The sequence below is a fragment of the Coregonus clupeaformis genome, chromosome 9 (genome assembly GCF_020615455.1).
Source record: "Coregonus clupeaformis isolate EN_2021a chromosome 9, ASM2061545v1, whole genome shotgun sequence".
In the NCBI taxonomy this organism is placed as follows: domain Eukaryota; kingdom Metazoa; phylum Chordata; class Actinopteri; order Salmoniformes; family Salmonidae; genus Coregonus; species Coregonus clupeaformis.
This window is the reverse complement of record NC_059200.1, coordinates 18,440,840-18,465,793: the sequence shown is the minus strand read 5'-3', so window position 1 is coordinate 18,465,793 and position 24,954 is coordinate 18,440,840. Positions and strand designations below refer to the sequence as shown.

Genomic DNA, 24,954 nt, shown 5'->3' with positions numbered 1-24,954 from the left:
CTCTTACACAATAATCGTGACTGGCCGTATTCCAACTAAGTGGAGATTTATGGAAGAATAACAACGATATAGCATCTGATGCACAGTTGAATCATAGCGTTATATAAAAACGTGACCTTCTTCCCACTCATGGCTGAATCATCATCACACATTGATGGGTTAATATCTGCCAAATATATTCCCACGGTAACTGACACAGAGAGAGAGAGCCCCACCAAGTGGTAAAATACATATCTTTCAAATAGTGTAGTGTTTCCCTCAGCTGTGATCATTACTACAGTAGCACACAAATTCAACTGGGCCAACTAATCATCAACCCTTTGATTAGTTGGATCAGGTGTAGCTAATTGGATCAGGTGTAGCTAGTTGGATCAGGTGTAGCTAGTTGGATCAGGTGTAGCTAGTACAGTGAATTGGGAAAGTATTCAGACCCCTTCCCCACATTTTGTTACGTTACAGCCTTATTCTAAAATTGATTAATTAAATAAAAATCTTCATCAATTTACACACAAAAATCTTTGCAAATCTATCATAAATGAAAAACAGAAATACCTTATTTACATAAGTATTCAGACCCTTTGCTGTGAGACTCTAAATTGAGCTCAGGTACATCCTGTTTCCATTAATCATCCTTGAGATGTTTCTACAACTTGATTGGAGTCCACCTGTGGTAAATTCAATTGATTGGACATGATTTGGAAAGGCACACACCTGTCTATATAAGGTCCCACAGTTGACAGTGCATGTCAGAGCAAAAACCAAGCCATGAGGTCAAAGGAATTGTCCGATGAGCTCCGAGACAGGATTGTGTCGAGGCACAGATCTGGGGAAGGGTACCAAAACATTTCTGCAGTATTGAAGGTCCCCAAGAACACAGTGGCCTCCATCATTCTTAAATGGAATAAGTTTGGAACCACCAAGACTCTTCCTCGAGCTGTACGCCCGGCCAAACTGAGCAATCGGGGGAGAAGGGCCTTGGTCAGGGTGGTGACCAAGAACCCGATGGTCACTGACAGAGGTTTAGAGTTCCTCTATGGAGATGGGAGACGATAAAAGGCACATGACAGTCCACTTGGAGTTTGCCAAAAGGCACCTAAAGGACTCTCAGACCATAAGAAACAAGATTCTCAGGTCTGATGAAACCATGATTGAAATCTTTGGCCTGAATGCCAAGCGTCACGTCTGGAGGAAACCTGGCACCATCCCTACGGTGAAGCATGGTGGTGGCAGCATCATGCTGTGGGGATGTTTTTCAGTGGCAGGGACTGGGAGACTAGTCAGGATCGAGGGAAAGATGAATGGAGCAAAGTACAGAGATCCTTGATGAAAACCTGCTCCAGAGTGCTCAGGACCTCAGACTGGGGCGAAGGTTCACCTTCCAACAGGACAACGACCCTAAGCACACAGCAGAGACAACGCAGGAGGGGCTTCGGGACAAGTCTCTGAATGTCCTTGAGTGGCCCAGCCACATTTACATTTTAGTCATTTAGCAAACACTCTTATCCAGAGCAACTTACAGTTAGTGAGTGCATACATATTTTTTAACATTTTTCATACTGCCCCCCCCCCCGTGGGAATCGAACCCACAACCCTGAGGTTGCAAACGCTATGCTCTACCAACTGAGCTACATCCCTGCCGGCCATTCCCTCCCCTACCCTGGACGACACTGGGCCAATTGTGCGCCGCCCCATGGATCTACCAGTCGCAGCCGGGTACGACAGAGCCTGGATTCGAACCAGGATCTCTACTGGCTTTAGACCACTGCGCCACTAGGGAGGTGTATACAGGTGTGCCAAGCTTGTAGCGTCATACCCAAGAAGACTCGAGGCTGTAATCGCTGCCAAAGGTGCTTCAACAAAGTACTGAGTATGTATGCATGTAATTGTGATATTTCCGTCTTTTTTTAAATATACATTTGCAAAAATTTCTAAAAAACTGTTTTGCTTTGTCATTATGGGTTATTGTGTGTAGATTGATGAGGGGGGGGGAAACGATTTCATCCATTTTAGAATAAGGCTGTAATGTAACAAAAAAGTCAAGGGGTCTGAATACTTTACGAATGCACTGTAAGTACTGAAATAGATCAAATAAATGGAATGTCTGGGAGTACTCTAGAAGATATTTGAGAAACACTGAAATATGGTAACAGGTTAGGGTAACTAGCTCTCCCATAGGAATATTTAAGGGCATGGACAGTATAATATACTGTCAAATCAAATCAGGACTTCTACCTTCTCTTGATCTCAGCCAGCACTGCCCCCTCTCTGGTCCAGGTGACGGTGTAGTCAGTAAAGACAGCCGTGAACTGACACCCTAGACTGAGGCTCTGAGGATCGTCACTGACAGGCACTGCCTGGATCCGCTGCACCACTCTGGGCACTGAAACAAAATACACACATATGTCTAAGAATTACACAGAAAATTGATATTATCGTTTATAATCATTTTGGAGTAGTTATCATAACACTAGACATGGGCTCAAATTGTTTTCTTGTTTTCTTTTAAATAGTTAAGCTTCAAAATCGAACCAATGGAATAGTTTCAAGTGCAAATCCTGCCCACTCCAAGTAGGCTCAATCAAACGCTCAAAGTATTTGAAAGAAAACAAATACCATTTGAACCCATGTCTGTGTAATAGTATACTGCAGTGCATTCCCACCTTCTTTTGGTGCATGATGTGTTCTCTGTTTCAGTACTTCGCTGTAGGCCTTCCTACGAGTCGTCTCAACAGCAGCCTTGGTTTCGTGCTTACCAAACTTGTCCTCAGACAGACGGCGCCGCTTGATGACATCATCATTGGGCTGCTGGCCAATGGAGGTGGTAGACTGGAGCAACTTGGATGAAGGGTCACTCACTGTGGCGCCTTGGCTGATGACAGAAGCATCAACCAGAGATTTCACACCAGGTTGTTTCTGAGCGCTATCTGAATGAACACTGTCCTTCTTACAAGACAGAGCTGCTGTAGTCTTATCTTTGGTTTTCCCAGCCTTGGGTCCAAATTTGGCATCGAAGATGTCTATTTTCCCCTTGGCAGTGATCTTCTGTTTAGCCCTGTTCTCCACCTCAACCAGAGGCTCCACCCCTTCGCTCTTCACTGTTGCATTCTGGGAGTGTTTCCCAGAGTGTTTCTTCTTCTTCCCATGGGCGTGGCCTTTGGTGTTAACATTCTCTGTTATGACAATAGTCTCCATGACAGTCACAGATCCATTGTCGCCATCGTCGCATGGTGTTAGGGGGTCACATTTGATGTTAGATCCGAGCGGTAGGTTCTCCTGTGTTCTGAAGGTTGGTGGGGCCAGATGGTGAACCCCAGCTGGCTTGTCTTTCTTGGAGTGTGTTCTGGTTTTATGAGGCATCTTGGAGCCCTTCTTTAGGTCTGCTGTAACATAGTGGTTGGGTTCTTTATTTCTGTCTGACTGTATTTGTTTCAACAAGGACGTTCTGGAGTCTAGAGGGTTATCCTGGTCTAGAGTAACGTATGCAACACGTTCCTTCTCTGAGATCATCAAATGATCACCGGTCACAATGATACAGTTGGAGAGTTCTTTACCGAGGGAGCTGACCTCATGTGGGACTGTGATGTTTTTATTTCTGTCAAGAGACCAAGATGCTGTTGATTCCTCACTTGACGAAGACGATGCTGGAAAGTGTCTGTTCAGATTCCGACCAGAGCAAATGGTCAACTTTCCACCCTTGTCCTCTGATGTTGTGTCTCCAGAACTTATATCCCTCTTTGTTCTCGTCAACAACAGTTTTTCTTCTTTGTTTACCACAGGTGTCTTCTTATCAATGTTCCTTCGGAAACAGGCGGGCAAAACGGGCAGTCGGGGCACATTAGATTGTATAAACGCACAACTCTGACCCTTCTGCTCATTGAGTAGTGCGCTCTTAGGACCGGCTTGGATGGTGTCCCCTTCCAAAGAGCTGTTCATCCGGCAAAAGAGAGATCGGCCCACGCTGAGACTCAGAGGTGCTAAAGGCATAACAGGCATTAAAAACGGTGGATTCCCCCACTGTGGCGTCTTCCCCTCTATCTCTTGGAGGTCCTGCCTGTCCGTGTTGGGGGACACGTGTATGTCCGCCTTAGTGTCCCGGGACGGTGTGTCTCTGTGTGCCGGCACGTGTGTGTTCCTGTTAGAGTCTGTGATGCATTGAAACTCCTTTGTTGACTGTTGATGTCTCTCGTCGCCACACACATATTCCACCTGATGTGCCTTGCTACTGGAAGGGTAACCGGAGACGCTCACCGACCCATAACTTCTCTCTTCACCTTCCCCCTCAATGAACAAGCCGCCCAGCGGAGAGACGCTGTCGTCTGTCACATTCCGCACTGCATTTCTAAGGTGCTGCATGGGGAGAAATAAACAAAGTTTCAAATGGTTCAATAGTCACCGAAGGTGTAGGCTCGGCAAATGGTCCAGGAACACAAGGAAAGCACAAAGGACAACGCCCAAAGACTAGTCAGCCCCTCCCCCTCTGAGGGGACAACATGTATCTCTCTGTTACAGTATCCAGAGGACTGACTGTTGAATGAGTGATAGAATAATATGATTTAGTATCCATGTTTGGTATCTTTCTGAAACTTGTTCTCTGAGGGTAACTCTGATGCTATCTATATGGATGTATGATCTCTGTGGTAACGTCTGTCTTATTTACATAGGTCTCATCCCCCACACAAGCTCTTAGATGATGTAACATCCTGTGGAGACTGGGCCTTGGTGGTCAGGTTACACTGTAAACTTGTTATCGTTTGATTGGTCAGTGGTGATTGGTTTTGGGTTGAAAGGTCACACCTTCAGATGTTATAAATGGAATTAAATACCTTTCGTTCTCTCTCTTATCCTGTATCCAGTCCATGGAGGAAGGTTGTATGATCAATTCTCATTTCCTAGGCTTCTAGACCTCTGGCCTAGTAAGCATTGCTTTGTTTATGCTTTGTCTTGTAAATTAACCTCAGGATCTATATGCTTAGAATAATTCCTTGTAATGCTTGTTATTGCTTTGTAACTTAAGCTTTATGCCTTGTATGTGAATCCATTCATTTTACAAAGTTATTAAAAACACTTGTATTTAGAATTCCATTCTCAGACATTTCTTCATGGCCTACTACTGTAACTCAACCATAGTCTCTTGCATATTACTATTTATCTTTAGGGACTCAGATAAACATAAACATTTTAATAGGCTAATTGCTTAGTTTTATTACGAATCGCATGCGATGTATATATAATATGCTGTATATATACAGTGGGGAAAAAAGTATTTAGTCAGCCACCAATTGTGCAAGTTCTCCCACTTAAAAAGATGAGAAAGGCCTGTAATTTTCATCATAGGTACACGTCAACTATGACAGACAAATTGAGATTTTTTTTTCCAGAAAATCACATTGTAGGATTTTTTATGAATTTATTTGCAAATTATGGTGGAAAATAAGTATTTGGTCACCTACAAACAAGCAAGATTTCTGGCTCTCACAGACCTGTAACTTCTTCTTTAAGAGGCTCCTCTGTCCTCCACTCGTTACCTGTATTAATGGCACCTGTTTGAACTTGTTATCAGTATAAAAGACACCTGTCCACAGCCTCAAACAGTCACACTCCAAACTCCACTATGGCCAAGACCAAAGAGCTGTCAAAGGACACCAGAAACAAAATTGTAGACCTGCACCAGGCTGGGAAGACTGAATCTGCAATAGGTAAGCAGATTGGTTTGAAGAAATCAACTGTGGGAGCAATTATTAGGAAATGGAAGACATACAAGACCACTGATAATCTCCCTCGATCTGGGGCTCCACGCAAGATCTCACCCTGTGGGGTCAAAATGATCACAAGAACGGTGAGCAAAAATCCCAGAACCACACGGGGGGACCTAGTGAATGACCTGCAGAGAGCTGGGACCAAAGTAACAAAGCCTACCATCAGTAACACACTACGCCGCCAGGGACTCAAATCCTGCAGTGCCAGACGTGTCCCCCTGCTTAAGCCAGTACATGTCCAGGCCCGTCTGAAGTTTGCTAGAGTGCATTTGGATGATCCAGAAGAGGATTGGGAGAATGTCATATGGTCAGATGAAACCAAAATAGAACTTTTTGGTAAAAACTCAACTCGTCGTGTTTGGAGGACAAAGAATGCTGAGTTGCATCCAAAGAACACCATACCTACTGTGAAGCATGGGGGTGGAAACATCATGCTTTGGGGCTGTTTTTCTGCAAAGGGACCAGGACGACTGATCCTTGTAAAGGAAAGAATGAATGGGGCCATGTATCGTGAGATTTTGAGTGAAAACCTCCTTCCATCAGCAAGGGCATTGAAGATGAAACATGGCTGGGTCTTTCAGCATGACAATGATCCCAAACACACCGCCCGGGCAACGAAGGAGTGGCTTCGTAAGAAGCATTTCAAGGTCCTGGAGTGGCCTAGCCAGTCTCCAGATCTCAACCCCATAGAACATCTTTGGAGGGAGTTGAAAGTCCGTGTTGCCCAGTGACAGCCCCAAAACATCACTGCTCTAGAGGAGATCTGCATGGAGGAATGGGCCAAAATACCAGCAACAGTGTGTGAAAACCTTGTGAAGACTTACAGAAAATGTTTGACCTGTGTCATTGCCAACAAAGGGTATATAACAAAGTATTGAGAAGCGTATGTTATTGACCAAATACTTATTTTCCACCATAATTTGCAAATAAATTCATTAAAAATCCTACAATGTGATTTTCTGGATTTTTTTTTCTCATTTTGTCTGTCATAATTGACGTGTACCTATGATGAAAATTACAGGCCTCTCTCATCTTTTTAAGTGGGAGAACTTGCACAATTGGTGGCTGACTAAATAAATTTTTTCCCCACTGTATATATAGTTAGTAGCAGGTTAGTTAATAAAGAAGGGTAAACATTGTTAACTCCCCTTTCCAGAAGACACCTATCTAAATCATACTTATTTCTCATATATTTGTTATCATAGATTCTCGTAAACATATCTTTCTATCTAAAACTTCCATTATGTCGGTCAGAGTCCACTGCCTTAAATATAACCTACTGTAAATGTGGGAGTGGTCTGGTCTATAGACTGTTAAATATAACCTACTGTAAATGTGGGAGTGGTCTGGTCTATAGACTGTTATAGGCAGTGCTCTACTAACTGCGCAGCTCAAAATGTTTAAGCCAATAAAAGTGTCCCTTTATCCTCCCAGGCCTTTAACCCAGTGAGTGAGCTTTGTTAGACTGCTCTGAAGGTGTGTGTGTGTGAGAGAGAGAGAGAGAGAGAGAGAGAGAGAGAGAGAGAGAGAGAGAGAGAGAGAGAGAGAGAGAGAGAGAGAGAGAGAGAGAGAGAGAGAGAGAGAGAGAGAGAGAGAGAGAGAGAGAGAGAGAGAGAGAGAGAGGGGGAGAGGGAGAGGGAGAGGGAGAGGGAGTCTTGTTACACTCCTTAGCTGTGCTTCCATCTCACCCACTCAACCCAACACTCCTGTGATGCGTGCTATTATCATCAAACACCCACTATAATTAGAGATGCCATTTCTGTTCTGTCTATCTGAGGTTTTTCTAGGCCTCTCGTTTCCTCAGACCACTCCACAGGGCCAGGCCCAGCTGTCAGTCTCAGAGCAAGGCTCCTGGAGCAAGGCTCCCAGAGGTAGGCTCCCAGAGATCCCAGAGCTAGGCTCATAGAGCTAGGCTCCCAAAGCTAGCCTCCCAGAGTTAGCCCAGAGATAGGCTCCCAGAGCTAGGCTCTCAGAGCTAGCCCAGAGATAGGCTCCCAGAGATAGCCCAGAGCTAGGCTCCCAGAGATAGCCCAGAGCTAGGCTCCCAGAGATAGCCCAGAGCTAGGCTCCCAGAGATAGCCCGGAGCTAGGCTCTCATAGATAGTCCAGAGCTAGCCCAGAGCTAGGCTCCCAGAGATAGCCCAGAGCTAGGCTCCCAGAGATAGCCCAGAGCTAGGCTCCCAGATGAGAAATCAAGGAACAGATACTACATAACAACCTCTCCACATCTGACTCAGTCAGGGTGATAGAACCAACATACTGCAGTGACCAGGATGGCTAGGCTGTTTCAGATCACCCTCAGTCCTCAGTCGGACTACGTGCCACTGGCTACAGAATAGTGTTTTGCCCTACAGAATAGTGCTCTGCCCTTCAGAATAGTGCTCTGCCCTACAGAAGAGTTTCCTATACTCTGCTCTCTCTCTCTCTCAGTGCTGGGGTGGCTGTGAAGGTATGGAATCCTGAAAGTTGTGATGATGTTTCAGGTTGCAGTGTAATTGATGTTGTGGACTATTAATAGTATATGATAAAGGTGAGTGTCGCCTCAGGGTTAGTTTCTGACAGACAGAAAGACATAACTCTAGTGAAAGTGTTTGTGTGTGGCAGTACATGCTGCTGTTGCGTGCTTAGGTTAGTAAGTCTAAAAACGTACTTTCCCCGTCTCGAAAAAGAAAATCATTTCACAGAAATAACCAAAGATTTTGTTAAGTGTCAACATGCACCACCATGCAATTGTAAACAAACAAATCCACGTCTGTTGATCAACCACTACAATATCTAAATCAAATAACATAATAAACTTGAAATCTTACCTCTGACTTTTGCAGGGAGGTATTTTGGCTCTCAAATCTGCCAACACTGTCGTCATGTAAATAACTGTCTCTCTTATGGCTAATATCAATGTCTGTCTCCATGTCCAACACATCTCTCCCCACAGGAGCAGCATTTGTGGCCAAGTAACCCGAGGCGGCTGAGGAAAAGGACATGGGCGGAGGAGCCAGCACCGCCTCAGTCGTATTGAACTCCAGCCCGTAGAGTTTGGTGGTGGGAGAGGCCAGTGTGTCAGACAATGAACCCAGGGTTGAGTGGCTATCTGTGGGATAGGCAGAGCAGTCATCCTCGGTGATCACCAGGTCTCCTCCAGGCTCCTGATCTCCCTGCCCTGTTGATGATATCCACTCGCTGTGGGACTCTGTCTGGGTGTCTTCCCCTTCCCTGTCCTGGAGGCTACCCACTACCAGCAGCTCTTCTGGTCCAGTGAGGATGGGGCTCTCTGGGCTGGCTCGGGGCTCCACTGACTGGTGTTGGATGGCCATGGGTGTCTGTGGATATGCTTGTGCCTGTCCCTGTTGCTGTGTGAGTGCAGCGGTTCCTGTAAAGTCTTCAGGCCGCAGTCCTCCTCCAGTGACTATGACAGCCCAGTCGGAGAATGCGCTGTACCAGCTGTCAGTGGACACAGACCTATCAAAAGGTGGCACAGACAACCACTGGTCCGAGTCACAGCCTCCCTGACCAATAGCAGCGTCTGTTCCCAGTAGGAAACCCGACTCCTTTGTGTTGTCCGGACATTCCGTGACACTGCTGCCTCTGATAGGATAAAGGCCCCACTCGTCCCCACCCAAAATAGCCCCTTCCTCCCCCTCCCCGTCCTCAGCTGCCAGGCCCTGGTACTGGCACGCGTCCAGCCACAACTCCTTAGGACTGTCATTGTTTTCCTCTGAGGGCTTTAAACTAGCTCCCTCTGTCCCATCGTGTGTCACACTAGTGATGCTATCACATAAGACCCAATAAGCGTCGACAGGTGGTGGTGTCTCATCACGGTGGCCTGGTGCTAGCCCCTCTGACCGGGCCACGTCCTCTTTCTCTGTCCTAACCTGGTGGTGGTGGTGTAGGAGTCCTGTCACCGGATCCTGGGTGACTAGTATTAAGACGTGTGTGTCACAGCGACGGTCAGTCACATTGTTCTCCGCTGTGTCACTTTTATGGGTAATCTGTCGCGTCTCCTGGATTAGGTTAAGTGTGTCAGGGTCGGTGACGCTGGCCTGGGTATTTGAGTGAAGAGGTATAGGTTCCATAGGGCCAACACTGATACCAATACCAACACCATGTATCCTTTTATGACTGGGGCAGGGGCGATGGGGGGCCACTGGCCCCTGGGGGGGGTGGATTAAGACAAGTGTGTCAGGGTCAGTGATGCTGTTCTCTGTCTGGATATTTGGCTTAGGGGATATGGGCTCCATGGAGCCGGAACCTTCCATCCCTCTTGGGCTTGGGCTGGGACCTGGGCAGCAGTGGGGCTCTGGGCCCTGGGAGGTGGGTGCAGGTTTGGGCTGGGTGTCTGGGAGGGGTGGTATGGCCTCTGTAGAACAGAGCCTGTACATCCGTCTGCGGCTAAGGCTGGGGCAGGCTGGTGTCAGGGTGTCTGGCTCTAAGAGGGGTGGTATATCTTCCTCCATTATGCTAATGTATGGGACGTGTGTCGGGCTCACAGTCAACAGGGAATTTCCTATTAGACTAACTGTTAAGAGGTTGGTTTCTCCCGTGGGAGAACCGGGTTCAGATCCCGTCCGCGACACCAACACACTCCATCCCTCTGGGGTTGTGGCAGTTGGAGGCCCCTGAGAGGTGGGTGCAGGCTGGGGTCGAGGCTGGCCACTACACGGGTCTGTGGACAGGAGCTGGTTGTGGTGACACCAGCCTCGTCATATAGATGTTGTCCACCCAGAGCTAGTAACTACAACTTTTCTGTTCGGCTGTTCCTTCATCCATTCTACAGTACTGTCATCCACTCTGAATGGGTTGGTTCAGGAAGATCTGTGGAGTATAATATTTATCTTATTACATAAAATAATACTACAACTTAAGTCTCTTAGGACCAATCCTAATCTCTTACAGCTTGATAACAAATGATCAGTGGAGAAGATAAGCAATAGAGACCAACAAGATTCAGCAGATATAATATTTGACTAAAATACTTCAAACCTAATCATTTCACTTGGAGCTGATACAGTATACTGGGGGCCGCCAGTTGGGGAACCCTGGCCTACATGGACCTCATAGTAGTTGGGGAACCCTGGCCTACATGGACCTCATAGTAGTTGGGGAACCCTGGCCTACATGGACCTCATAGTATGTGGTCAAGTTCTTGACTGGTCACAAACATCCTTAGCTCCTCCTCCTCCCTCTGATTTATCTGGACATAGGCCCAATAACCCCACTATCTCCCTCTATCTGTATCCCTCTAGCTGTCTCCCTCTAGCTGTCTCCATCTAGCTGTCTCCATCTAGCTGTCTCCATCTAGCTGTCTCCCTCTAGCTGTCTCCATCTAGCTGTCTCCCTTTAGCTGTCTCCCTCTAGCTGTCTCCATCTAACTGTCTCCCTTTAGCTGTCTCCCTTTAGCTGTCTCCCTCTAGCTGTCTCCATCTAGCTATCTCCCTCTAGCTTTCTCCCTTTAGCTGTCTCCCTCGAGCTGTCTCCGTCTAGCTATCTCCCTATAACTATCTCCCTCTAGCTATCTCCCTCTAGCTGTCGATAAACCCACTATCTCCCTCTATGTATCTCCCTCTAGCTGTCAATAAACATAATGTCTCCCTCTAGCTGTCAGTAAACCCATTATCTCCCTCTAGTTATGTCCCTCTAGCTGTCAATAAACCCACTCTCTCCATCTAGCTGTTAATAAACCCACTTTCTCCCTCTAGCTGTCAAGAAACCCACTATCTCCCTTTCGCTATCTCCCTCTAGCTGTCAATAAACCCACTATCTCCCATTAGCTGTCAATAAACCACTATCTCCCTCTAGCTGTCAATAAACCCACTATCTCCCTCTAGCAGTCAATAGACCCACTGTCTCCCTATAGCTGTCAATAAACTCACTACCTCCCTCTAGCTGTCAATAAACCCCCTATCTCCTCTAGCTAACTCCTGCAAGCCGTCAATAAATCCACTATCTCCCTCTAGCTATCTCCCTCTAGCTGTCAATAAACCCACTATCTCCCTCTAGATAAATCCCTCTAGCTGTCTCCCTCTAGTCATCTCCTTGTATCTATCTCCCTCTAGCTGTCAGTAAACCCATTATCTCCCTCTAGTTATGTCCCTCTATTTGTCAATAAATCCACTGACTCCCTCTAGCTGTCAATAAACCCTCTATCTCCCTCTAGCTGTCAGTAAACAGATTATCTCCCTCTAGTTACAGTGAGGGAAAAAAGTATTTGATCCCCTGCTGATTTTGTACGTTTGCCCACTGACAAAGAAATGATCAGTCTATCATTTTAATGGTAGGTTTATTTGAACAGTGAGAGACAGAACAACAACAACAAAAAAATCCAGAAAAAACGCATGTTAAAAATGTTATAAATGGATTTGCATTTTAATGAGGGAAATAAGTATTTGACCCCTCTGCAAAACATGACTTAGTACTTGGTGGCAAAACCCTTGTTGGCGATCACAGAGGTCAGACGTTTCTTTTAGTTGGCCACCAGGTTTACACACATCTCAGGAGGGATTTTGTCCCACTCATCTTTGCAGATCTTCTCCAAGTCATTAAGGTTTCGAGGCTGACGTTTGGCAACTCGAACCTTCAGCTCCCTCCACAGATGTTCTATGGGATTAAGGTCTGGAGACTGGCTAGGCCACTCCAGGACCTTAATGTGCTTCTTCTTGAGCCACTCCTTTGTTGCCTTGGCCGTGTGTTTTGGGTCATTGTCATGCTGGAATACCCATCCACGACCCATTTTCAATGCCCTGGCTGAGGGAAGGAGTTTCTCACTCAAGATTTGACGGTACATGGCCCCTTCCATCGTCCCTTTGATGCGGTGAAGTTATCCTGTCCCCTTAGCAGAAAAACACCCCCAAAGCATAATGTTTCCACCTCCATGTTTGACGGTGGGGATGGTGTTCTTGGGGTCATAGGCAGCATTCCTCCTCCTCCAAACACGGCGAGTTGAGTTGATGCCAAAGAGCTCCATTTTGGTCTCATCTGACCACAACACTTTCACCCAGTTCTCCTCTGAATCATTCAGATGTTCATTGGCAAACTTCAGACGGGCATGAATATGTGCTTTCTTGAGCAGGGGGACCTTGCTTTCTTGGTGACTATGGTCTCAGCTGCCTTGAGATCATTGACAAGATCCTCCCGTGTAGTTCTGGGCTGATTCCTCTCCGTTCTCATGATCATTGCAACTCCACGAGGTGAGATCTTGCATGGAGCCCCAGGCCGAGGGAGATTAACAGTTATTTTGTGTTTCTTCCATTTGCGAATAATCGCACCAACTGTTGTCACCTTCTCACCAAGCTGCTTGGCGATGGTCTTGTAGCCCATTCCAGCCTTGTGTAGGTCTACAATCTTGTCCCTGACATCCTTGGAGAGCTCTTTGGTCTTGGCCATGGTGGAGAGTTTGGAATCTGATTGATTGATTGCTTCTGTGGACAGGTGTCTTTTATACAGGTAACAAGCTGAGATTAGGAGCACTCCCTTTAAGAGTGTGCTCCTAATCTCAGCTCGTTACCTGTATAAAAGACACCTGGGAGCCAGAAATCTTTCTGATTAAGAGGGGGTCAAATACTTATTTCCCTCATTAAAATCCAAATCAATTTATAACATTTTTGACATGCTTTTTTCTGGATTTTGTTGTTGTTATTCTGTCTCTCACTGTTCAAATAAACCTACCATTACAATTATAGACTGATCATTTCTTTGTCAGTGGGCAAACGTACAAAATCAGCAGGAGATCAAATACTTTTTTCCCTCACTGTATGTCCCTCTAGCTGTCAATAAACCCACTGTCTCCCTCAAGCTATCTCCCCTAGCTGTCAATAAACCCACTATCTCCCTCTAGCTAACTCCTGTTAGCGTCAATAAATCGACTATATCCCTCTAGCTATCTCACTCTAGCTATCTCCCTCTAGCTGTCTCCCTCTAGTCATCTCCCTGTATCTATCTCCCTATAGCTGTCAATAAACCCACTATCTTCATCTAGCTGTCAATAAACCCACTATCTCCCTCTTGCTGTCAGTAAACCCATTATCTCCCTCTAGTTATGTCCTTCTATTTGTCAATAAATCCACTGACTCCCTCTAGCTGTCAATAAATCCACAGTCTCCCTCAAGCTATCTCCCTCTAGCTGTCAGTAAATATATTTTCTCCCTAGTTATCTCCCTCTAGCTGTCAATAAACCCACTATCTCCCCTTCGCTATCTCCCTCTAGCTGTCAATAAACCCACTATCTCCCATTAGCTGTCAATAAACCAATATCTTCCTCTAGCTATCTCCCTCTAGCTGTCAATAAACCCACTGTCTCACTCTAGCTGTCAATAAACCCATTGGCTCGCTATAGCTGTCAATAAACCCACTGTCTCGCTATAGCTGTCAAAAAAACCAATATCTCCCTCTAGCTATAGCTGTCAATAAACCCAATATCTCCCTCTAGCTGTCAATAAATCCACTGTCTCCCTCTAGCTGTCAATAAAACCACTGTCTCCCTCAAGCTATCTCCCTCTAGCTGTCAATAAAACCACTGTCTCCCTCAAGCTATCTCCCTCTAGCTGTCAATAAACCCTCTATCTCCCTCTAGCTGTCAATAAACTCACTTTCTCCCTCTAGTTGTCAATAAACCCACAATCTCCCTCTAGCTGTCAATAAACCCACTATCTCCCTCTAGCTAACTCCCGCTAAACGTCAATAAATCAACTATATCCCTCTAGCTACCTCCCTCTAGCTGTCAATAAACATACTGTCCCCCTCTAGCTGTCAACAAACCCACTATCTCCCTCTAGCTATCGCGCTCTTGCTGTCTCCCTCTAATCGCCCTCTTGCTGTCTCCCTCTAGCGGTCAATAAACCCACTCTCCCTCAAGCTATCTCCCATTTGCTATTTCCCTATAGCTATCTCAGTATAGCTATCTCCCTTTAGCTTTTAATGAACCACATATCTCCTCTAGCTATCTCCCTCTAGCTGTCAATAACCCTACTGTTTCCCTCTAGCTGTCAATAAACCCACTATCTCCCTATAGCTGTCAATAAACCCACTATCTCCCTATAGCTGTCAATAAACCTACCGTCTCCCTCTAGCTGTCAATAAATCCACTGTCTCCATCTAGCTATCTCCCTTTAGCTGTCAATAAACCCACTATCTCCCTCTAGCTGTGAAGACACTTATAAATTAATAATCTGCTACTCTCCTCTGAAAACATATTTTCTGTCTGCCTGTTGTACTGGATTTTTAGATGACGAAGCAGGATTAAAATAAAATCCTTAGTTGTGTTGTCTCTGGTATTGTTGGCAATGGCTAAACGGACCTGGGGTGTAATCATGTGTCTAGCCCAAACGAAACGAGAGTTTCTATTGGAGTTTCTATTAAAATACTTTGGGTGTTTGCTTCAGCCTTCCCGGAGTGCCATGTAGACGGGGTTTGCAGTTTTTTTTAAAACTTTCTATTGGTCCCATTGCAACAGACAAGCTCAATCAAGCACAGATAAAGTATGTTGACAGTGATATTAGTACTGGAAGGGAGATGGCCCCTCTCTGTCCACCTTACCCTACCCTGCTCTGCAATGCACTGAGCTAAGCTGTCCAGCTGGGTAGGTGTCTGGTGGCAGGGACTGTGGAAAAATACCAGTTCACCCATGTGCTGCATTGGTGTCATTCCAGTTGAGATGAAGGGCACCTTAGCCTGGACCTTAGCACGGTTGTTTACCAAGATATATCCACAGCTATTGACTAACATAACACTTTCCATGATATTCTAAAATAAGATATTCCAATCCTTCCAAACTAATCCCACCTGGCACTATTCAAGCTTTGATAAGATGTAAACAGAGATAAATGATTCAAAATAGCATTGATTAAGCCTTCATTATGCATTGAATCAATGATCAAATCAAATGTTATTTGTCACATGCTTCGTAAACAACAGGTGTTACAGGAGGGGGTCGCAGTTCCGGAGCGACCCACTAGGTGTCATCCTCCGACAACCTTAGGCACCTCCTCACTCACAGTCTGGACTAATCATCATCCTATTGGTGTCACCTGTGTCTACCTGTTCACCTGTGTATTTATGCCCTCACTTCCCTGTGTTCCCTTGCTCTGTTTTCTCTGCTAGTTTCTCGATGCCAAACAGTACTAATCAGTGTCTGATCGCGAGACGTATGTACAGGTACTTGAGAAGTGTTCTCCCTATTTCATTGTTGTTTTCAGTCGTAGGTAGTATTTTGTATGTTTGCTGTCAGCCTGTTTTTGGAGACCAATTTTCTCCTCCTTTATTTTATCGTGACATTTTGTATCCTGGTTTTGGGACCACCAGTAAAGATCCTTGTTTCACCATCTCTGCCTACTGCCTACTGTCTATCCTGCACCGCACCTGGGTCACACCTCACATCAACCTTTACAAACAGGTGTTGACTAACAGTGAAATGCTTATTTACCGGCCCTATCCAACAATACAGAGAGAGAAAATATATAAGAAATAGAAAAATTATAGCACAAGGAATAAATACACAATGAGTAATGATACCATGGCTATATATACAGGTTACAAGTACCGAGTTGATGTGCAGGGGTACGAGGTAATTGAGGTAGATATGTACATATAGGTAGGGATAAAGTGACTAGGCAACAGGATAGATAATAAACAGTAACAGCAGCGTATGTGATGAGTCAAAAGAGTTAGTGCAAAAAGGGTCAATGCAGATAGTCCGGGCAGCTATTGGTTAACTATTTAACTAACTGTTTAGCAGTCTTATGGCTTGGGGGTAGAAGCTGTTCAGGGTCCTGTTGGTTCCAGACTTGGTGCATTGGTACCGCTTGCCTTGTGGTAGCAGAGAGAACAGTCTATGACTTAGGTGGCTGAAGTCTTTGACAATTCTTAGGGCCTTCCTCTGACACTGCCTGGTATAGAGGTCCTGGATGGCAGCGAGCTCAGCCCCAGTGATGTACTGGGCCGTACGCAATACCCTCTGTAGCGCCTTGTGGTCGCGTTAATACTCTAAGGAGTTCTGACAGCAAGTTCCAACATTATTGTAAAAAAGGCTGTCCTGCTCCTCTCCTCTATACCTGACTTCCCCTCACAGTCCCTTCAGTTTCCCTTAAGTCCCGTTAGTTTTCCTGCTCAACCTACCTAAGTTATCCCTCACCCATTGTAGCCCTGCCATTCCCAACCAATCAGAGTGCTTGGAAATGCGCGTCTGGACACTGCACCCGCCCACTCAGGTCAGGAGTGTTATCGCCGTCCGAAGGGAGAAGAAGCATGTTTCTGAGGACTTGTTATTGTCAACAGTAACACGAATGTCTGAATGTTGTGCGTGCATCGTAATGTAAGTTGCAGGGGGGGTTTATTGGGGTTTTTACATGCTGTGTAATAATGGGTAATTACCACTAATGACTTACTGTTACTTTGATAGCTTTCAGACATACATTCTACTGTACGGCTGTCAAATCAAATCAAATCACATCACATTTTATTTGTCACAAACGTGTTTAGCAGTTGTTATTGCGGGTGTAGGTAGCTTAGTGGGTAAGAGCGTTGTGCCAGTAACCGAAAGGTCGCTGGTTCTAATCCCCGAGCCAATCTTGGTAAAAACTCTGTTGATGTGCCCTTAAGCAAGGCACTTAACCCTAATTGCTCCTGTAAGTCGCTCTGGATAAGAGCGTCTGCTAAATGACTAAAAATGTAAAAATGTGTAGCGAAATGCTTGTGCTTATAGCTCCGAAAGTGCAGTAATATCTAACAATTTCACAACATATATCCAATACACACAAATCTAGTAAGGAATGGAATTTAAGAATATATATGGACAAGCAATGACAGAGCGGCATGGACGAAGATACAGTAGAATATTATAGAATAGAATACAGTATATACATATGAGATGAGTAATGCAAGATATGTAAACATTATTAAAGTGACTAGTGTTCCATTTCTTAAAGTGGCCAGTGATTTCAATAGGCAGCAGCAGCCTCTAATGTGCTAGTGATGGCTATTTAACAGTCTGATGGCCTTGAGATAGAAGCTGTTTTTCATTCTCTCTGTCCCAGCTTTGATGCACCTGTACTGACCTCGCCTTCTGGATGATAGCGGGGTGAACAGGCAGTGAACAGGCAGGTGGTTGATATCCTTGATGATCTTTTTGGCCTTCCTGTGACATCTGGTGCTGTAGGTGTCTTGGAGAGCGGGTAGTTTGCCCCTGGTAATGCGTTCGGCAGACCGCACCACCCTCTGGAGAGCCCTGCAGTTGCGGGCGGTGCAGTTGCCGTACCAGGCGGTGATACAGCCCGACAGGATGCTCTCAATTGTGCATCTGTAAAAGTTTGTGAGGGTTTTAGGTGCCAAGCCAAATGTCTTCAGCCTCCTGAGGTTGAAGAGGCTCTGTTGCGCCTTCTTCACCACACTGTCTGCGTGGGTGGACCATTTCAGTTTGTCAGTGATGTGTACGCCCAGGAACTTGAAGCTTTCCACCTTCTCCACTGCGGTCCCTTCGATGTGGAAAGGGGGTTGCACCCTATGCTGTTTCCTGAAGTCCACGATCATCTCCTTTGTTTTGTTGACGTTGAGTGAGAGGTTATTTTCCTGGCACCACACTCCCAGAGCCCTCACCTCCTCCCTGTAGGCTGTCTCGTCATTGTTGGTAATCAAGCCTACTACTGTTGTTACGTGGCTGTTCAAATCAAATCAAATCAAATCAAATCAAATTGTATTGGTCACATGCACCGAATACAACAGGTGCAGACATTACAGTGAAATGCTTACTTACAGCCCTTAACCAACAGTGCATTTATTTTAAACAAAAAAAGTAAGAATAAAACAACAAAAAAAAAGTGTTGAGAAAAAAAAGAGCAGAAGTAAAATAAAGTGACAGTAGGGAGGCTATATATACAGTAAAATAAAGTGACAGTAGGGAGGCTATATATACAGGGGGGTACCGTTGCATAGTCAATGTGCGGGGGCACCGGCTAGTTGAGGTAGTTGAGGTAATATGTACATGTGGGTAGAGTTAAAGTGACTATGCATAAATACTTAACAGAGTAGCAGCAGCGTAAAAGGATGGGGTGGGGGGGCAGTGCAAATATTCCGGGTAGCCATGATTAGCTGTTCAGGAGTCTTATGGCTTGGGGGTAGAAGCTGTTGAGAAGTCTTTTGGACCTAGACTTGGCACTCCGGTACCGCTTGCCGTGCGGTAGCAGAGAGAACAGTCTATGACTAGGGTGGCTGGAGTCTTTGACAATTTTGAGGGCCTTCCTCTGACACCGCCTGGTATAGAGGTCCTGGATGGCAGGGAGCTTTGCCCCAGTGATGTACTGGGCCGTACGCACTACCCTCTGTAGTGCCTTGCGGTCAGAGGCCAAGCAGTTGCCATACCAGGCGGTGATGCAACCAGTCAGGATGCTCTCGATGGTGCAGCTGTAGAATTTTTTGAGGATCTGAGGACCCATGCCAAATCTTTTTAGTCTCCTGAGGGGGAATAGGCTTTGTCGTGCCCTCTTCACGACTGTCTTGGTGTGTTTGGACCATGATAGTTCGTTGGTGATGTGGACACCAAGGAACTTGAAGCTCTCAACCTGTTCCACTACAGCCCCGTCGATGAGAATGGGGGCGTGCTCAGTCCTCTTTTTTTTCCTGTAGTCCACAATCATCTCCTTTGTCTTGGTCACGTTGAGGGAGAGGTTGTTGTCCTGGCACCACACGGCCAGATCTCTGACCTCCTCCCTATAGGCTGTCTCATCGTTGTCGGTGATCAGGCCTACCACTGTTGTGTCGTCGGCAAACTTAATGATGGTGTTGGAGTCGTGCCTGGCCATGCAGTCATGGGTGAACAGAGAGTACAGGAGGGGACTGAGCACGCACCCCTGAGGGGCCCCCGTGTTGAGGATCAGTGTGGCAGATGTGTTGTTACCTACCCTTACCACCTGGGGGCGGCCCGTCAGGAAGTCCAGGATCCAGTTGCAGAGGGAGGTGTTTAGTCCCAGGATCCTTAGCTTAGTGATGAGCTTAGAGGGCACTATGGTGTTGAATGCTGAGCTGTAGTCAATGAATAGCATTCTCACGTAGGTGTTCCTCTTGTCCAGGTGGGAAAGGGCAGTGTGGAGTGCGATAGAGATTGCATCATCTGTGGATCTGTTGGGGCGGTATGCAAATTGGAGTGGGTCTAGGGTTTCTGGGATTATGCTGTTGATGTGAGCCATGACCAGTCTTTCAAAGCACTTCATGGCTACAGACGTCAGTGCTACGGGTCGGTAGTCATTTAGGCAGGTTATCTTAGAGTTCTTGGGCACGGGGACTATGGTGGTCTGCTTGAAACATGTTGGTATTACAGACTCAGTCAGGGACATGTTGAAAATGTCAGTGAAGACACTTGCCAGTTGGTCAGCACATGCTCGGAGTACACGTCCTGGTAATCCGTCTGGCCCTGCGGCCTTGTGAATGTTGACCTGCTTAAAAGTCTTACTCACATCGGCTACGGAGAGCGTGATCACATAGTCGTCTGGAGCAGCTGGTGCTCTCATGCATGCTTCAGTGTTGCTTGCCTCGAAGCGAGCATAGAAGTGGTTTAGCTCGTCTGGTAGGTTTGTGTCACTGGGCAGCTCGCGGCTGTGCTTCCCTTTGTAGTCTGTAATCGTTTTCAAGCCCTGCCACATCCGACGAGCGTCAGAGCCAGTGTAGTATGATTCAATCTTAGACCTGTATTGACTCTTTGCCTGTTTGATGGTTCGTCGGAGGTCATAGCGGGATTTCTTATAAGCGTCCGGGTTAGAGTCCCGTTCCTTGAAAGCGGCAGCTCTACCCTTTAGCTCAGTGCGGATGTTTCCTGTAATCCATGGCTTCTGGTTGGGGTATGTACGTACGGTCACTGTGGGGGACGACATCATCGATGCACTTATTGATGAAGCCAGTGACTGATGTGGTGTACTCCTCAATGCTGTCTGAAGAATCCCGAACATGTTCCAGTCTGTGCTAGCAAAAACAGTCCTGTAGCTTAGCATCTGCGTCATCTGACCACTTTTTTATTAACCGAATCACTGGTGCTTCCTGCTTCAGTTTTTGCTTATAAGCAGGAATCAGGAGGATAGAGTTATGGTCAGATTTGCCAAATGGAGGGCGAGGGAGAGCTTTGTATGCGTCTCTGTGTGTGGAGTAAAGGTGGTCTAGAGTTTTTTCCCCTCTGGTTGCACATTTAACATGCTGGTAGAAATTAGGTAGAACGGATTTAAGTTTCCCTGCATTAAAGTCCCCGGCTACTAGGAGCGCTGCCGTGGGCAAGCTTCTAGAGTCATCCCAGACAGTTCTTGGAGCTTGCTCATGCGCAGAGTAATTTATGACCCTGTGGCTGTTACTATTCCTTAACGTTAGATTTGCCAATACTGCTTCACCTATTGTTTATCGTATGTAGTATTATTCCGTACTGCCATAAGTACTATTGCATTGGTTGCACAAGTACTTTTGCAGAAGCGGTTTAATTGTTGTATTGGTGAACATAGTATTTTGCATGCACACGCTACCACAGCGTTTTCCATAGTGGCCTTTATTAAGGTGTTTTATTGCGCTGCCGTGGGCAAGCTTCTAGAGTCATCCCAGACAGTTCTTGGAGCTTGCTCATGCGCAGAGTAATTTATGACCCTGTGGCGCCATGGCAGATCTGATAAGGTCTCAGCCTAGCAGACTCGTACACAAGGCAGGAGAGAGAGGGTGCCATACATCTTGACCCTTTGTTAATTCAAGTAATTAGTTTCTCTTTCTCTCCAAGAGGTGAATGTTTAAGTTTATGTTGATATCGATGCTGTGTTTAAAGCCCTTTATAGACGTGTTATAAGTGTAATGCCATTAGCCGTGTATTAATGTACATATATGTAATTTGTATAGTTATAACCCTTAACTAATACTGTTTACATGTGTGCATATCTTTGTCTTATAGAACCACAACAATAACATTCCAAGTCATTCAGATTACCAAAACCATATAAACATCCTCAAATGGAAGCAGCTGTGTCTGTGTGTGTGGTGGTGACTATCAAGAGTACAGCGATGGGCCTCCTCATCATGTTCTAACCGGACAGCACTATAGAGGGCAGAACCAAACCAATCAGTTATAAGTATATAGCGGGTGAGGGCATTCACAGCCGACTGCTCAGACGGGTGAGGGCATACCAGCCAACCGCTTTTACGTGGTCCTTCTAGCCGGATTTAGTGACTAACAGTTTTTTACATGATCCGTAATTTCAATGGAATGGTATCAAACACACGTTTTTGGGGGGTTTTCATGTGGTTGATACCATTCCACTTACTCCATTCCGGCCATTATTATGAGCTGTACTCCCTCAGGAGCCTCCACTGGTGTTTGTGTTTGTGTGTTTGTGTGTGTGTGTGTGTGTGTGTGTGTGTGTGTGTGTGTGTGTGTGTGTGTGTGTGTGTGTGTGTGTGTGTGTGTGTGTGTGTGCATATGTGTGATTAGTCAGAGTCTGGTCTATTCTGGCATAAAGAAACAGTAAAACTGTCATCATGTAGCTGTAGTGAACCATTGCATCATCATCCATCAGATCACTGTTTTGATTCCAGCTCTACTGTCCACACCAAGCTAGATAGATAGTGTTCCATGTCCTCATTTCAAATAAGAGTTCTTCGAATAAGAGTTGGTTCTTAATTGACTTACCTGTATGATCAAACGTTTTCCCCCCCAAAAAAATTGATACAATTCTGCCATGTTGATGTCTAAATACATTTCGATCTACAATTGAATCCCAAAGTAATAAAATGTATAATGAAAATGTAGGTCCTGTGTGATATTAATAGGATACCCAGTATCCATGATTTAATCACTAAATAAACATACAAGCTACATCTAAATCCTTTTCAACTCATAATATGACGTCATAGAACAAGCTGTTAATCTACATGTATTGAGATGTTTAAGTTAAGTTGTTTAGTTCACAATATGAGAAAATATTACTGAAGAAAACTACAAACGCAACATGTAAAGTGCAGGTCCCATGTTCAATGATCTGAAATAAAAGATCCAATACATTTTCCATATGCACAAAAACCTTTTTTTTTCTCAAATTTGGTGCACAGGAGTATTTCTGTCTGTAATCAAGCCCTTTTGTGGGGAAAAACTCATTCTGATTGGCTGGGTCTGGCTCCCCAGTGGGTTGGCCTGGCTCCCAAGTGGATGGGCCTTCCCAGGCACACCCATGGCTGAGCCCCTGCCCTGTCATGTGAAATCCATAGATTAGGGCCTAACAAATGTATTTAAATTGACTGATTTCCTTATATGAACTGTAACTCAGCAAAATCTTAGAAATTGTTGCGTGTTGCGTTTATATTTTTGTTCAGTATACATACAGTAGACTACAACAGGTAAGTCAGTAGACTACAACAGGTAAGTCAGTAGACTACAACAGGTAAGTCAGTAGACTACAACAGGTAAGTCAGTAGCCCAGGTAAGTCAAGTAAGTCAACACCGTCCCCAAAAGCCTAATGAATACAGACAAAACATAATAAAAACCGCACTTTACGATTCCCAACAACAACCTCATAATTGTTGACATCTCAATCAAACTCCAAAAGATCTGGCCTCTCTACACGTACAGTGCCTTGCAAAAGTATTCATATTTTGTTGCATTACAACCTGTAATTTAAATGGATTTTTATTTGGATTTCATGTATTGGTCATACACAAAATAGTCCAAATTGGTGAAGTGAAATGAAAAAAATTACTTGTTTCAAAAAATTCTAAAAAATAAATAATGGAAAAGTGTTGTGTGCATATGTATTCACCCCCTTTGCTATGAAGCCCCTAAATAAGATCTGGTGCAACCAATTACCTTCAGAAGTCACATAATTAGTTAAATAAAGTCCACCTGTGTGCAATCTAAGTGTCACATGATCTGTCACATGATCTCAGTATATATACACCTGTTCTGAAAGGTCCCAGAGTCTGCAACACCACTAAGCAAGGGGCACCACCAAGCAAGCGGCACCATGAAGACCAAGGAGCTCTCCAAACAGGTCAGGGACAAAGTTGTGGAGAAGTACAGATCAGGGTTGGGTTTTTAAAAAAAATATCTGAAACTTTGAACATCCCACGGAGCACCATTAAATCCATTATTAAAAAATGGAAAGAATATGTTACCACAACAAACCTGCCAAGAGAGGGCCGCACACCAAAACTCACAGACCAGGCAAGGAGGGCATTAATCAAGGAGGCAACAAATATTTTGCATCTTCAAAATGGTAGGCATGTTGTGTAAATCAAATGATATAAACCCCCCCAAAAATCAATTTTAATTCCAGGTTGTAAGGCAACAAAATAGGAAAAATGCCAAGGTGGGTGAATACTTTCGCAAGCCACTGTATAGAAAACCTTGCAAATCCACACACATCAACACAAGGAGAACGTGCCCACTGGGCACAGACATCAGTTCAACGTCTAATTTTTATTTACATTTGGTTGAGTTGTCAACTAACGTGAATTCAACATGAAATCAACAAACAAATTCACCCTGTCATTAGATTTAGGTTAAAAGTTGGATTTAAAAAATATGAAATACTCTTACGTTGATGACTTTTAGAAAATCCAATCAGTTTTCCACGTTGATTCAACGTCATCATATCGCATTTTTGGGTGGAAATTACGTGGAAGCAACGTTGATTCAACTAGTTTTTTCCCAGTTGGTTAGCACTTCCCTGAATAGTTGTCTACCCTTGGGATATTCTCAGCATGCTTTTACATACCTTATTTTCTTCCGTATAGCTGATTATACAGAGGCTAGATGTAGGAGACGGTAACATGCTCAAGTCAAAGCTGAAACTTCAGGGGCTCTGGGGCTATTTTTAAAGCTTGTCACCCCAGTACAGAGTCAGTTACCTGATAGCTGGGACATGTGCAGATCCTGAACACTTAACACCCCACATCTATATTAATGTCTTAAAAAGGCTACATAGGGGCACCATATGCCCTATATAGTGCACTACTTTTAGTGCACTATAAAGGGAATAGGGTGCCATTTGAGACGAGACCTATATTTACGCCTTCTGCAGTTTCACTGAGTATCATCGTGTTGGCTAACTTAGCTTACAAACATCCAGAACGGACCGTCTGAGACGTCTGTTTTCTTTTCATCAGTTATTACAGTATTACGTGAGTCTGTCAATCTGTTTTTAAATTGATCAAAGTCACTGATCAGTGAGCTGAGTGGTCTAAAGCCGTATGTAAGGGCCC

At 45.1% G+C, this 24,954-nt stretch overlaps 1 protein-coding gene across 1 annotated transcript in view; it reads right to left on the bottom strand.

Moving 5' to 3' along the window:
• Positions 1 to 24,537, bottom strand: part of alpk2 (alpha-kinase 2) — a 36,808-nt gene extending 12,271 nt beyond the window's left edge. Inside the window, exons 1-4 of the mRNA XM_041885364.2 lie at positions 24,468 to 24,537; positions 8,567 to 10,568; positions 2,661 to 4,347; positions 2,233 to 2,380 (exon numbers count right to left, since the gene is read on the bottom strand). Of these exons, the coding sequence (XP_041741298.1) occupies positions 2,233 to 2,380; positions 2,661 to 4,347; positions 8,567 to 10,210 (3,479 nt within the window). The 5' untranslated portion in view covers positions 10,211 to 10,568; positions 24,468 to 24,537. The remainder of the gene's footprint in view (positions 1 to 2,232; positions 2,381 to 2,660; positions 4,348 to 8,566; positions 10,569 to 24,467) is intronic.
• Between the last annotated feature and the right edge of the window lie 417 nt (positions 24,538 to 24,954).